At 46.0% G+C, this 13848-nt stretch overlaps 1 protein-coding gene across 1 annotated transcript in view; it reads right to left on the minus strand.

The window, feature by feature from the left end:
- Positions 1-13848, minus strand: part of LOC138758466 (voltage-dependent P/Q-type calcium channel subunit alpha-1A-like) — a 371903-nt gene that overhangs the window by 170635 nt on the left and 187420 nt on the right. The window contains exons 18-19 of the mRNA XM_069927418.1: positions 3592-4446; positions 201-631 (exon numbers count right to left, since the gene is read on the minus strand). Coding sequence (XP_069783519.1) covers positions 201-631; positions 3592-4446 — 1286 coding nt within the window. The remainder of the gene's footprint in view (positions 1-200; positions 632-3591; positions 4447-13848) is intronic.

The following is a 13848-nucleotide window of genomic DNA, read 5'->3' on the forward strand; positions in this document are numbered from 1 at the left end:
GGTGAGCTTTGCCTTGCAGCCTGTCTGTTTCAGAAAGGCCTCTGTTTTTTGCAAACCTGATCTGACTCCAGCGCACAGTCCTGACCCTAGCCACACTCCCCCACTCTCCGCCCCCACTCACTGCCTGCACTATTATTAAACAATCAGATGCCACATTATCAGAGTCTGACTGCATTCATCCCCAGCACCAACAGCCTTACCTTGAAGAGTAGGATCTGCAAATGGGATGTTTACGGTGGTGTGATCAGGCTTCTGGATGGTTTTTGTCGGATTGTTGGGATTGGTCAGGATGAGATTATTCTCCGGGTTGCCAGGATTGGTTGGATTCCCGGGGGTCATAGTAGGGGCTTTACGATTGGCTGTGTTGAGGGGATTGGTCAGGTGACTGGGAATAGGAGGGTTGGTGTGGTTTGCCATTTTGCCAGGATTGTGAAGAGTGGAGGGGTTGGATGGGTTGACAGGATTGCCGGCGTCCCTGGGAGGGGCAGGTTGCGTGGCCAGCTTGCTGTTCCGGAGGTTGTCCATGTCTTCAGCCTGCTGTCCATTCTGCCTGCTGATGTCCTGCTGTACCGGCCGTGTGGTGGACAAGGATGGGCCCCCAGGAGCAGGGGGAGCAGTCCCTTGGGTCTCTCTTTAACAAAACAGGAGTACAAATTAGACCAGCACAGCGTTTGCCTGCAGAACTCTCAAATAACAAAACAGAGGGCTAGAAATTCCTTCCAAAGGGCTGCAGAGATAGCGCCACCCTATAACTGCACCAGTGACCCAGGTTCGAATCGGCGCTGTCTGTAAGGAGTTTATTCATTCTCCCCATGTCTGCGTGGATTTTCTCCAACTTCTCCGGTTTCTTCCACCGTTCAAAAGGTACATGGGCTGTAGGTCAACTGAGTAGCAGAGGCTGATAGGGCTGTATGTCAAAATTTAATTTTGAACCCCAAAGATTGTTGAAAATGGGCTTGACCCTAAAGCAGAGAGGTTTTGTACAGATCTCTGGACACGTACGTCCTCGTTAGGAAATCAACCCTGAGTAACAATCTGCCGGAGGGGCTCAGCAGGTCGAGCAGCGTCACAGGGAGAAAAAGAACCATCAGCGTTTCAGGTCAGAATCCATCATCGAGTCTTTGATATTGGGTGAGGATCCAAACCTGTTTACCCCACTTGACCCACTGAGTTCCTCCTGCAGATTGTTTGTTGCTCCAGGTTCCAGCGTCTGCTGCCTCCTCTCCAACTTTTGGGTGGAATTGTTGTTCTTTCTGCCACTTATTGTCTAAATTGGTGTCCACAGCAGCACCACATGGGAAGTTTTCCAAACTTACTGGTCTAAAATAAGCAACTGTTTTAATTACCAATCTTGTGTTTCCTCAAAACCATATTAGTTAAAGGGCCAATGTTCCAATTGTGTTTGATTTAATTTAGACGACCAACACGGTGACAGGCCCTTTTGGCCCAAGCCACCCAATTAACCTACAACCACCGTTACGTTTTTTTTTAAGGGTGGGAGGAAACCAGAGTATCTGGAGGAAACCCTTGCAGACACCGGGAGAACTTACAAACTCCTTGCAGGTAGTGCTGGATTTGAATCCTGGTCGCTGTTATAGCATCACGCTAACCGTGCCGCCCCGTTTTTTGCCCTCATTAAAGTCTAAGCTTCCCACCACCTTGTAGATGATCTACCGTGATGCCTGACAACTTTGACCATGTATTAGGGGGTAATAGTCCACTCTTAGCTTTGCTCCTCAGGCCATTACTTTCCATGCACTATTATTTAAAGAAATATATTGTTGCAAGATGTTTATAATATGAATGTTTGCCCTGTGACGCTGCTGCAAAGCACCGAATTTCACGACTTGTTCCTGACAATAAATTCTGATTCTGAATACAGTTGGCACAGTTTGGGTTGTGGTCAGCGCAACGCTATTACAGCCCCAGCAACCCGGGTTCCGATCTGTCACTGTCCGGAAGGAGTTTGTACGCTCTCCCCATGACCTTTGTCTTTTCCCGTGTTTCCTTCCACCTTCTAAAAACTTGCGGCGATGTAAATAAGTTGGTGTATTTGGGCGGGCAACGGACATCAATGGCCGGAATTGACTTCCTCTGTGTGGTAAATAAACCAGGTGAATAGAATGAATAAGTGGAATGTAAATCTAGCAGGAAAGATTTAAAAAGAGAACCATAACCACAAATGCATAACGTTGCATCATAAGGTTTGGTTAGGTCCCTCTCTCTTTAATTTTTGGCAAAGGTATTTTGCACTTCATCATTCGTTCTTAATATTAATTTGACTCCTCGCCTTTTCATTGCTAATTTTGGAGTGAGTGGAGGCCCACGGATTCAGTATTGACTCTCTCCCAATCCCATGTCGTGGCTTTTGCCTCCCTCGTGGCGAGAAGTCTGGCCATTTCGCTGAGATGGAAAGATGCTGTCCCTCCTGCTCCCTGGTTGTTGGATGAGATGGCATGCCCGTCTCTCGAAAAAAAATGAGGTGTCCTTATGACTGCAACAGCAATTGTGCCGCCCAATTAATGGGGAAAGAAGTTGGGGATGGGGTGGGCAGGGGCAGAGGTGATTGGGAGGTGGGGAGACAGGTAGGGGGAGAAGGTTAGGAAGGAGGGATAGAAAAAAATGATTACAGGAGGAGGTAAAGAAGAGATGGACGGGAAAAAAACCACACAGAAATGCTGGAGGAACTCAGCCAGTTTTGCAGCATCCATAGGAGGTAAGGATATATTACCGACATTCTGGGCCTGAGCCCGTCTTTGAGGCAGAGAAATAGAAGGCGTAAGATGGGGAAGTGGGGGGTGGGATTGTTTACCCGGAATATGAAATCGCAAGTGTTCATTGTGGTGATACGATCACCAGCCGACTGCAGGGGGCGATCTCTGTATCTGCAGGAAGACCACCTAAGGGGCTGACTCCACCTGGCCGGCCATCAATCACTGGTCCCTCCTGAGCCAGTCACACGGGGAGCCACCGAAGCATGTACTGGTGTTCAGACTTTTACTGGAATAAAGCCTGTTGTACAGTCGTTGAGTTGTGCGCTTGCTCATTGCTACCTCAGCGCGTCAGTCATGCCGTTAGGTTTCAGGCTGTCCATGAGGAATAAGATGTGTTGCTCCTCAAGTAGACATTTGGCCTCACCTTGACAATGGAGGAGCCGAGGGCAGGCATGGTGAGGGGAGATAGCTTACAGGAAAATCAAGTTTAGACCCGAGGGTCAAAATAATCGGCGACAAGGAGATCTCGTGAGAGCGAATTTGGCTTCAGCCTTTTAATAAGAGGACAAAGTGGAGAAGAAAGAGGCGGGTGGTCTTTGTATGTCTGTGGTCTGGGGAGAGGAAAATGGTCCACACGAATTGGGCCTCCATCTATGCTAATTGTGCGGCCTTCAATGCGCCACTTCTGGTCATTGGTGAGGTGTGGAGACCACGGGGCAGTGGAGACCACCTGGGGGGGAGGGGTGGAGGGTGCAGGAATTGCTCAGTGGTGCCCCCTTCAAATGGCGTGTGCCATTACCTTAGATACATGCCCCTAGTCAAGCAATTGAGGATGAACCTCTAACACAATTTTGAATGAGTTTTAAACGTAATCTACCTCTTCCGTTTGTGCCTCCTCTCCTTTGATGCTGGATCTTTCTCTTCCCTCTTGGCATCATTGTCGTACGCGGATGGGGCATGGCGGTTCCTCCGTCGTCTCTCTGCCCCCTCTGGGTGCTCACTGTCCCCGCCCCCTCTGCCCTCCCTGCCGCCTCGAGTTCCCTCCCGGTGCTTGGAGCGCCTCTCACCCCTGACACCGTCTTCTGCCCCGCCGGCCTCGCGGGGATCACCACTGCGCCGATGCGCCTTGTGCCGCCGCTCCCTGTCGCCTTCTCCTCGGGACGGGGCGCCCCTCCCTTCCTTGCCCACCCCCGTCCTGTGGTGGTGCCGCCTGTGCGCGGGCTCATTGCCTTGGCTCCTTTCGCTGTCGCCCCTCTCCTGGTTGCCCTCCTGTTCCCTCCCCCGGTACTCCGCCTCCCTCGGGGCACCCTCCCGGTTCGGCTCCCCTTCCTTGCTGTTGCTGCGGAACCTCCTGCCCCTCTCGCCCTGTTCCACCACCCCCATGTCCCGCTCCAGAGTCCTGTCCTCGTTGGGGTCGTGGTAACACGCCTGCTTCCTGAGGAACTCCTCTGCTCTCTGCTGACTGCTCCGCTGATCCACTGTGGGCTCCGAGGGCCTGGTTTTGTTGGTATTGTTGTTCCTGTTTTCCTGAGGGTCGACCACCAACGGCCGATCCAAGTGGGTTTTCATATCCCGGCGGATGTTCATGGAGTACGCCATTTTCCATCTCTCGTCAGGGTCCAGCTCATTGTAAATGGCTTCCCGGCTCGTCATCAGGTTCTGCTTTCTCATCTCGCTCATGCGCTGCTCCCACACTGTCTTCCCGTGCTTCTGGTTCTTCTGATGTTCCCTCCTGAAAAGAAACCAGATGTTAGTCGGGTTGTCTGCATTGGAGAAACTCAGCATCCACAGGAAGCGACAGGTGACCCATATATCGGGCCTGAGCCACACTTTATTTTCCGCCTGGGCACTCTCCAACCAGACGTCATTGACTTCTCCGGTTTCCGTTAAACCCCTCTCCTCCAGTCTCTCTTTTGCTTCCTTTCCTCCAGCTCGCCTTCCCTCTCCATCTTCCCTTTCCCTAGCCCCTTCCCACTACCGCTGTACCTTGGCGAAGGGTTTGGGCCCGAAACGATGGTCACCCTTTTCTTCCTGTGGACGCTGTGAGACCTGCTGAGTTTCTCCAGCTCTTTTGTGCGTTGCGCTGCAATTGCAGCGTCTGCGGACGGTCCTGTTTAACCTACGGGGTCGTCTGCCCACTGCAGAACCCACAGTCAGATTTTCCCCCATCGTCAACAAACCCAGCACCTCTTCATTCAAGAGCTGTTCTATCCAACAGCTCTAAGGTTCACGAACCTCCACGTATGATTGTAACACTAACCATGAACCACCAAAGCATGTGTCTGTGACAATAGACAGTAGGTGCTGGAGTAGGCCAATTGGGCCTTCCAGCCAGCACCGCCATTTATCGGATCATGGCTAATCGTTCCCTTTCAATAACTAATCCCAGCCTTATCCCCATAACCCTTAACTCCCCTGCCCTCAAGAGCCTTATCCAATTCTCTCTTAAAGCTATCCAATGAATCCGCCCCCACTACCCTCTGTGGCAATGCATTCCACAGACCCACAACTCTCTGGGTAAAAAATAATACTTCTCATTTCTGTGTTAAATGGCCTTCCCTGTATTCTTAAACTATGACCTCTAGTCATAGTCTCTCCCATCATTGGGAACATGTGCTCTGATTTCACCTTGTCAAGCTCTTTGATAATCCTAAATACCTCAATCATGTCTCCCCTCATCCTTCTAGACTCCATCGCATATAATCCAAGTCTTTCTAGCCTATCCGCCTATGACAATCCTGCCATCCGGGAACTAACCTTGTAAACCTGCGCTGCACTCCCTCTATAGCAAGTATGTCCTTTCTTAAATATGGGGACCAGAACTGGATGCATTACTCCAGGTGAGGTCTCACCAGGGCCCTGTACAAATAACCCTGAATAATTATTCTTTTATGTTTATCAAAATTATTTTCTGCTTTGGTATCTTATTTAAGGGAGAATAAACTTGGAAGCACGAGATTGGTTCCTGAGATTTAAGATGGGGGGGGGGGGGGAGGTATAGATTAATTGGGTGGGTAATTGGGCGGCATGAGCCTGTAACTATGCTGTATGTCTAAATACTTTTTTCAAAGTTATAGAATAAATGGGGACTATATTGTCTGGAGGTTAGGAGAATGAGAGGTGATTTCGTTGAAGGGTGCTGAATGTTTAGAGGGCTTGATGGAATGCATGTGGTCCAACAGTTTCTAACTGTGAAGGGAATATCGAGATCGGAAACACAGTGTCGAGATAAAAGGGGTCGTTTTTGAATCAAGTTTTTAAATGCAGAGAATGGTGGGTGTCTGGAACATGCTGCCAGGAGAAGCGGTAGAAGCCGATGTGATCCAATGTGTAAGAGGGAATTAAGGCAGTCACGTGAACAGGGGAGGTGGGTCAGGTGCAGGTAGGCGGGAAGTTTAAATCAGGACCATGGTCAGCGTTTGTCTGCATTTAAAATACCTCCAACCTTGCCCGTGAGCTGGGAAATCAACCGAACAATGGATGGTGGACAGAGAAAACTTTTACACAACGGAGTTAAAGTTTTCCGATACTTTTTCTGAACTGTCCAAAGTCAGTTATGGCCAACAAATTATATGTCAAATCAATTATAATAATTCTGGATTCTAGACATGGAATAACTCTAAATGTCTGAGAATAGAGTCAAACGAGAAAATAAAAACTAGAGACCTCATTCGGTGTATTGTGAACAGTTTGGGGCTCTTCATTTAAGAAAGGATGTGATGATGTTGGAGAGGGTTCAGAGAAGGTTCACATGGATGATTCCAGAAATGAAAGGATTATCATATGAGGAGCGTTTGACAGCTCTTGAACTGTACTCATTGGAATTTAGGAGATTGTGGTGGGAGGATCTCATTGAAATGTTTTGTAAGTTGAAAGGCCTGGACAAAATAGAAGTAGAGAGGTTGTTTCCTATGGTGTGAGAGTCTCGGACAAGAGTCCACTAACTCAGGATTGAAGGGTGTCTGCTTAGAACAAAGATGCAGAGGAATTTCTTCAGCCAAAGGGTGGTAAGTCTGTGGAATTTGTTGCCACAGGTGATTGTGGAGGCCGGGTAACTGGGTATATTTAAGGTAGAGATTGACAGGTTCTTGATTAGCCAGGGCATCAAAGGCTATGGGGAGAAGGCCAGGCAGGGGGGCTGGGTGGGGAAATGGATCAGCTCAGTGGGGCAGACTTGATGGGCTAAATAGCCCATTTCTGCTCCTATGTCTTACAGTCTTATAACTAAAGAGTCATAGTCTTCGTCTCAGAGCACAGTTTAAACTAGAGTGCACAGTTTAAGGTGAGAGGAAGAGATTTTAAAAATTTGAATAGATTCGGAAAATTGGCAGCCTCTGTCCTCAGAACCCTGCCACCCAGCCCCATGCCCACTTCACACTGGTCCCCTCAGGGGGGAAGGTACAGGAGCCTGAAGGCGAGCACAGGGACAGCTTCTTCCCCACAGCCATGACAAGGAGCCACAGACACCGCCTGACTTTGACATTTTCTTTGGCTTGCGCTATTTTAATTTTGTTTGGAAGGTGGTTTATATAAATGTCTGAACTGTGATGCTGCCACAAAACAATAAATTTTGTGACATGTTCATTGTGGTAAACCACTGTATATACGTTTGGATGTGCTAGCCCTGTTGACTGTGCCTGAGGCTCCTTCCCCCCACCCCCACTGACCCCTGAATAAAAGATGACTGAGCCACAGCCCCCTCCTCAGACCAGCATGGACGGACCTCCACTCTGAGGTGAATAAAAGCCTATCAGTTTCTCTACAACAGCAATGGATTTGGCATCACTGAGGGAAATTCAGTTTGCCAAACGGATGGTCATAATTTTTTTTCACAATGCAGCAGGATCAAAGGGCTGAATGGCCTACTGTTTCTAAGGAAAGGAAAATTCTTATCAACAGATTCTTGTGATGGGTGAAGGGAGAGATGAAGAAACCCACAAACAGAATTGAGACCAGGAGCCCCTCCAACTGTCTGACCATTCGATTATATTTGATCTGTGACCTAACCCCACGTGTCCTCATCCAGTAGAAATCTCCAATAATCTGCAGTCTGATTGTCCAGAAATCTCCAGTTGCTAAGCAACTGGTTCACTGGGACCTATTTCCCACACTCCCTTTAAATTCACCTTGACCCCATTTCCCATACTCCCTTTCCAATAGTTCTCAACCTTAAGGTAATCGCTTAGTAACCACAGAGCACCCGTGGCATAGGATGCGATATGTGCTGTGTGGTTACTATGGGATTACTTAAGTGGTACGTGAGTGGAAAGAAAAAGATTGAGAACCACTGCTTTAAACTCATGGAAGCCCCATTTCCCCACACTTTCCCTTTAAACTTGCCTAGTTCATAGGATAACCAATTTTACCCCTGTGTATCATCTAAAAAACTGAATTAAAAATATGTTAGGGCATAAAGAGAAGTAAAATCCAAAAGTCTGACAATTCTGCACCACTAGAACCCTGAGACTGATCCAAGTTTTACATATAAGAAAAATCTATCAATATCAGTTTGATAACAGACGACTATTTGAGCGTTAACTTTATTTGCAGAAGTATTCTCATTGTTTTGTTTTACTACATTTCAAAGCGAAATAAAGCACAAAGCACAAAGCACAAAACAGAGATTAACAAAAGAGTGGAGATTTAAGCATGTAGCAGTGGCAGGCTCCGTGTGGGTCTACTTACCAGAACGCAAATAAAATCCAGCATGTCGCATGCAATTAGTTAAATGCACAAAGTTCAGAGAGCGGCTTTGTCAGGTAGGAAAGACTAAAAGCACATTCAATTGCTTTATTTTTAGCTCCTGCTATCCATGTTCTGTGCCTTTCCAAGGGTAAGAGAGGGCCATATGGCTGAAGCAACGCCTTGGCGACAGTAAGCTTGCGCCAGTGTTCCAAGAGACTAGATAGGTGTGATGTTTCTTTTATTGTAATGAAAAAACTATGGTTCTATTATAGCAACTATACTTTTATTAGCTAAAGCGCTCACGACCTCATGGAGGCATCCATTTTGAATCTACTCTTAGCTGCAACAACTCGACTATGACTCCCTCTAGTGGCCGGGATTATCACTAGCCCTCTATCATTACAATTCTAACTCCGCCTTCATAAACTGTGGATGGATGTGAGTCAGGAATTGGTCATGGGATGTGGGCAACCACTGTTTACCTCCACCTTTTGGTCTTGAACTGTTTGCTGGGCCATTTTACAGGGCAGCTGTGGTGTCCCCTGATGTCACACTCTGGACAGACTGTGTCAGGATTTTTTTCTCGCCTGGATACTAATAGAGATGGGGTAGCAGTAATTTCACCCTCAATGGTTTATTTAACCAACCAGATTTAAATTTGCCTTCTTGCTGCCTTGGGAATCGGAAGTGTCTCCACGCCTCTGGATAGCAATCCAATTACACAAGTCCCTCCGCGCCCCACCATGTGCAGCAGAGAGGGAACAGGGGTGGGGATGGTGGAACCAATCTCGTCTTGAACCCTCGTTACCTCCGTCATTAACCGGAGACATTACATTTCATTCCAACCTGCAAAGTCAACCAGCCAAAAAAAATTAAAATGCAAATCAAGAAGGCACCCCATCAAAAATTGATGGCAAATTAAAATGAAAAGGCACAAAGACTGAACAGAATTCACATTCACGACAGCAAAATAGCCCGAACACAGAAACAGTTAATTACAATCTACCAATGTACATTTATAAAGACCACAGCTTCAAGCAATACTGTCCAATCAGAATATTGTAGAACAGGGGATATTTAGAATGAAACTCTATCTGCACTGGAATGGCTCGCAGGGAGTGGGCTACACACAGGAGGTTGTCTACTGCAAGAACAATGCTCATGGTTTCAGCCTCCCTGCCATAACTCCAAAAGAACTCCACGCTGAGCAGTTATTTTATATCACAGGTCACATTACTTTCTTTCGTCTTCTAGCCTATTTGCTTATTAGGAGACAGAAGGAAGCTATATGGTCCACTGGATTTGCACTGGCTCCCTGCAGAGAAATCCCATCAGTCCCATTTCCCTGTACTCTACATCTTCGTCTTCCTCACATGTATCCCACAGCCGTCCATTCTCTGCATGAAGAGGCAATTTACAGTTAAATCTCCAGCAACCTCATGGGATGTGGGTGGAAACCAGTTTCAACCAGAGACAGGGTTCTTGGAAGTGAAGATTCATCTAGAAGATGATTTTGGAGTTCTGAGGGAGATTGTATAAAATTATGAGGAACACACACACACACACACTCACACACACACATATATATATATATATATATATAATATATATATAGAGGTATATATAGTTAAATAAAATAGTTTTTAAAAAATGAGAATAGGTGAATCTAAAACATTTTAAAATTTTGACCGACAGCCCAGTAACAGGCCATTTCAACCCATGAGTCCTTGCTGCCCAATTAACCTACACCCCTGGTGGGAGGTAACCGTAACCCTCCGGGGAAAACCCACGCATGCATGGGGAGAATGCACAGACTCCTTACAAACAGCGTGGGATTCGACCCCAGTTCCAATCACTGGCGCTGAAAAGGCGTTGTGTTAACCGCTATGCCAACCATGCTACCCTTAAGGCCATTAGAGGGGAGAGATTTTAAAGGGACCTGAAGGGCACCTTCTTCACACAGAGTGTGGTGGGGGATTGGATCAAACTGCTAGAGGGAATGGTGGAAGCAGGGACAATTGTTATGATCAAAAGACATTAAGACAGGTACATGGAGAGGAAAGGTAAATGGGAATAGCTTAGTCATCATGGACAAGATGGGCTGAAAGGTCTGTCTCCATGCAGTAGAACTCTATGGATACTTTCTTCAGTTTACCCAGGCTGTCACCTGTGTACTACTACACAGATGCGGGCTGTTGTGGCCGAAGGACCCTCACAGGATCCGGGCTGCTGGAGTCTAGCTCACAGGAACCAGATATCGCAGGCGGGATTCGAGAGGGTGCTGAGGGTAAGAAGGGCTCCCGACGGGCCTCAGGCACTGAAGACTTCCAGATTGGAGGTTTTGGATCCAGAGCTCGAGCGGCCAATGGTTCGAACAGGAGTCTGTGCGGCTGCAGAGGCTGTGGAACGCTGGAGATGAATGCATGGACACTCAGGGTCTCCGAAGGAACTCCCTTCCACTTCTCTTTCTCTCTTACTGTAAGGGCCTCTGGACAACACTAATAGGGATTCTTACGGCAGGCAATTTCATGTAAGATTGAAATTACTTGACAAAAAATGAATCTTGAATCAGTGTCTCCAAAAAGACTCCTTTTTGCTTCTCTTTCTCTCATTGGGGGCACCGGTCAACACTCATGGCAAATCTTCTTTTGCCTTTAGTGTATCACGTATAATACAATAAAAGGAATTTGAAACATCAGTGATCCCTGGTATCATTTCCAGGTCAAGTGTTCAACTGTTAACATCTTCTCTCCAGTTACATTGGTGCTCCCACCAGTGGCATTTTGAATGGGTCGAGGGAAGGACGGCAAGTGCACTGCTTGTTTTAGAACAGTCTTTTGACAAGTAGGGCTCTGATTCTAATTTTGTAATATAATTTTGTTCTGGGTCACTTTGAGGGGTAATCAGGGGTCATAAATTACTGTGTGTTGATAGTCTTCTTCTAAGTGACATTAATTAACCAGATGGAATTTTTTTTTTACAGTACATTCAAGATTTACTTTTATTCCAAATTTATATAATTAACTGAATTGAAATTTTGCAGCTACCATGATAAAATTTGAACATGCTGTCTTGGTTATTGGACAGTGTCTCTGTATGGTGGTCTCTCTGCTAACCTAACCTAAACAGCTGGACCAATTGTTGCTGGAACCTTATTCTCCTGGGTTTGATGGGATGGTGGGAATCATTAAGAATATTTTCCACTATAAACTTTAAATCAGTGGTTCTCAAACTCTTTCCTTCCACTCACATACCACTTTAAGTGGTAAGCCATCGGTGGTTAGTAAAGGATTGCTTAAGGTGGTATGTGGGTGGAAAGAAAAAGTTTGAAAATCACTCTTTTAATCGTCCCTAATGGACTCGTTATGTGCACAGTTTCAGAACTCCAAAGGAAATTATAATTTTTCTCAAGCAAAACATTTCAGTAACAATTGGGCCCAGAGCAGTGATCCTCAACCTTCCCTTCCCACCCACATCCCACCTTAAGCAATCCCTTACTAATCACAGAGCCCCGATGGCACAGGGATTACTTGAAGTTGGATGTGAGTGGAAAGAAAAAGGGTGAGAACCAGTGCCGTAAATTTTAAAATCCCTCTGTTTTCCTAGGGAGATGCAAAAGGTCTAATGAACAATGGGAGATATTGCCCTGATGTCTTTGCATCAAAATTTATTCGTCAAACCACATTTAAAAAAAAAAGATTATCTTATTTTTAAAGACAATCTACTGCATTCAACATCAGCAGCCTAGTTTTCCACATCATGACAATATCAGACTGTTAAAATACTCATTGTCTGCACTGGGGTGTCCTGAAAGGAGCTGTAGAATTTTCTTTTTTAAATTTAGCCTTTTGAAAATGTAAATTCTTTATTGAACATTGTGTCCCTTTGCTCTAAGCGGAGAGACTGGTGAGAGGAGGGTAATGTCCGTCTCATTCCAGGTGTGGCTTAGGTGCTTCTATCCTTGACATTTGGGTACATTGCGTGTTTTCCCACAATGGTCAAAAAAAAAGAACCTGTCCAACTCCCTCTCAATTTTGCTACTCCAGAAGAATTTGTGCCCGATTCTTCCAGACTTAAGAGCCAACCTGTGATAAAAACCAGTGACAATTCTAATCATGACTTGTGTAATTCATAATCCACATATATTTTTATCTCCAAACAATCACCCAGGAAGAAAATATTACATCAAAACTGATGGCATTGTTACAATCATAGAAAGACAAATCCTTATCTTATAACTGTTTAAATATTGATTTAAATAAACACATCGTGGAAATAGAGGACCAGATTTGACAACATTTGCTGTATTTCAGCATTAATGCATTTTATGTAATAAACATATAAAAGTATGTCACACTATACAGAGGTTCAATTTCTGGTACAGGTTCTATGGATGTTTCGAGGGGAACGCTGGTCTTTTGGTTTAATTTCTAACCTGCACTGCATCGATACTTACATTTGAGTGCAGACATCACTCTCGAACACTGAGGTCCTAGGGGAAGGGGCTCTTACTCTCTCTGCACTGTTCAGACATGTGGAAAGAGTGTCAAAGTTCAGAAGAATGCTTTCTGTTACCAAACACGCAATGAAGTGCACACATTCCAGCGCTTGCTGATCATGACTGTCCTGGTTCCACTGGGTTTGCAAAATCTTCAGCTAATTTCACTTCAGATAAAATCAACGATCTCACTTGGGAAAGAAAAAAAAACCCAGATTCGTTGAAATTCAAGCGCACCAAATTGGCTTCAAGGTTTGAGTATTGGATTCTGGGATAACATCCCTGTTTTTGAGCCAATGTCTCAAGGACTTTAAGAAGAGTCCAATCACATGACGTCCATTTGATGGGATCGCCACTGTGTCAATGCAAACTAAATGACGCTGTTTAGTGCTCATCTTGTGTTAACTCTGCGTATGAATTTTGTGGGGATTACTCCTTATTCTGTGGTGAGGCTCCCACCCTTAACCATCACGTCTACAAATTAGGATAATAATGAGGGTCCTAACAGTAATGGGCCTGATCCTACACTCCGTTGCACCATTCAAGGCAGAGCAGACAGTTTGCTTGACATTCCATCCACCATCTTAAATGTTCATTCCTTCCACCAGTGGTAGACCAGGCTGAACTGTGCGCCACCCCTAACATGCACTGCAGCAGATCATCTAAGATTCTTCATTACCACCCCTGAAATGCATCACTTCTACTGCCTCGGATAACAAGGACAGCAGGAGAACTTCTTTCCAGTAACCCCCCCTCTCTCCACCAGCCCCAACCCCAAAACCCTCCTCACACCATTCAAAATTGGAAATACATCACTGCTCCTGCATCAGCGCTGGGGCTAAACCCTGGGGCCACTTCCCTGACCAATACTGTGACACCACCATCACTTCAAAGGCGGCAGCCATTCAAGAAGGCAGCTCAATGCCTTCTTCTCAAAGGGCCACAAATTAT

The sequence above is a fragment of the Narcine bancroftii genome, chromosome 3 (genome assembly GCF_036971445.1).
Source record: "Narcine bancroftii isolate sNarBan1 chromosome 3, sNarBan1.hap1, whole genome shotgun sequence".
NCBI lineage: Eukaryota > Metazoa > Chordata > Chondrichthyes > Torpediniformes > Narcinidae > Narcine > Narcine bancroftii.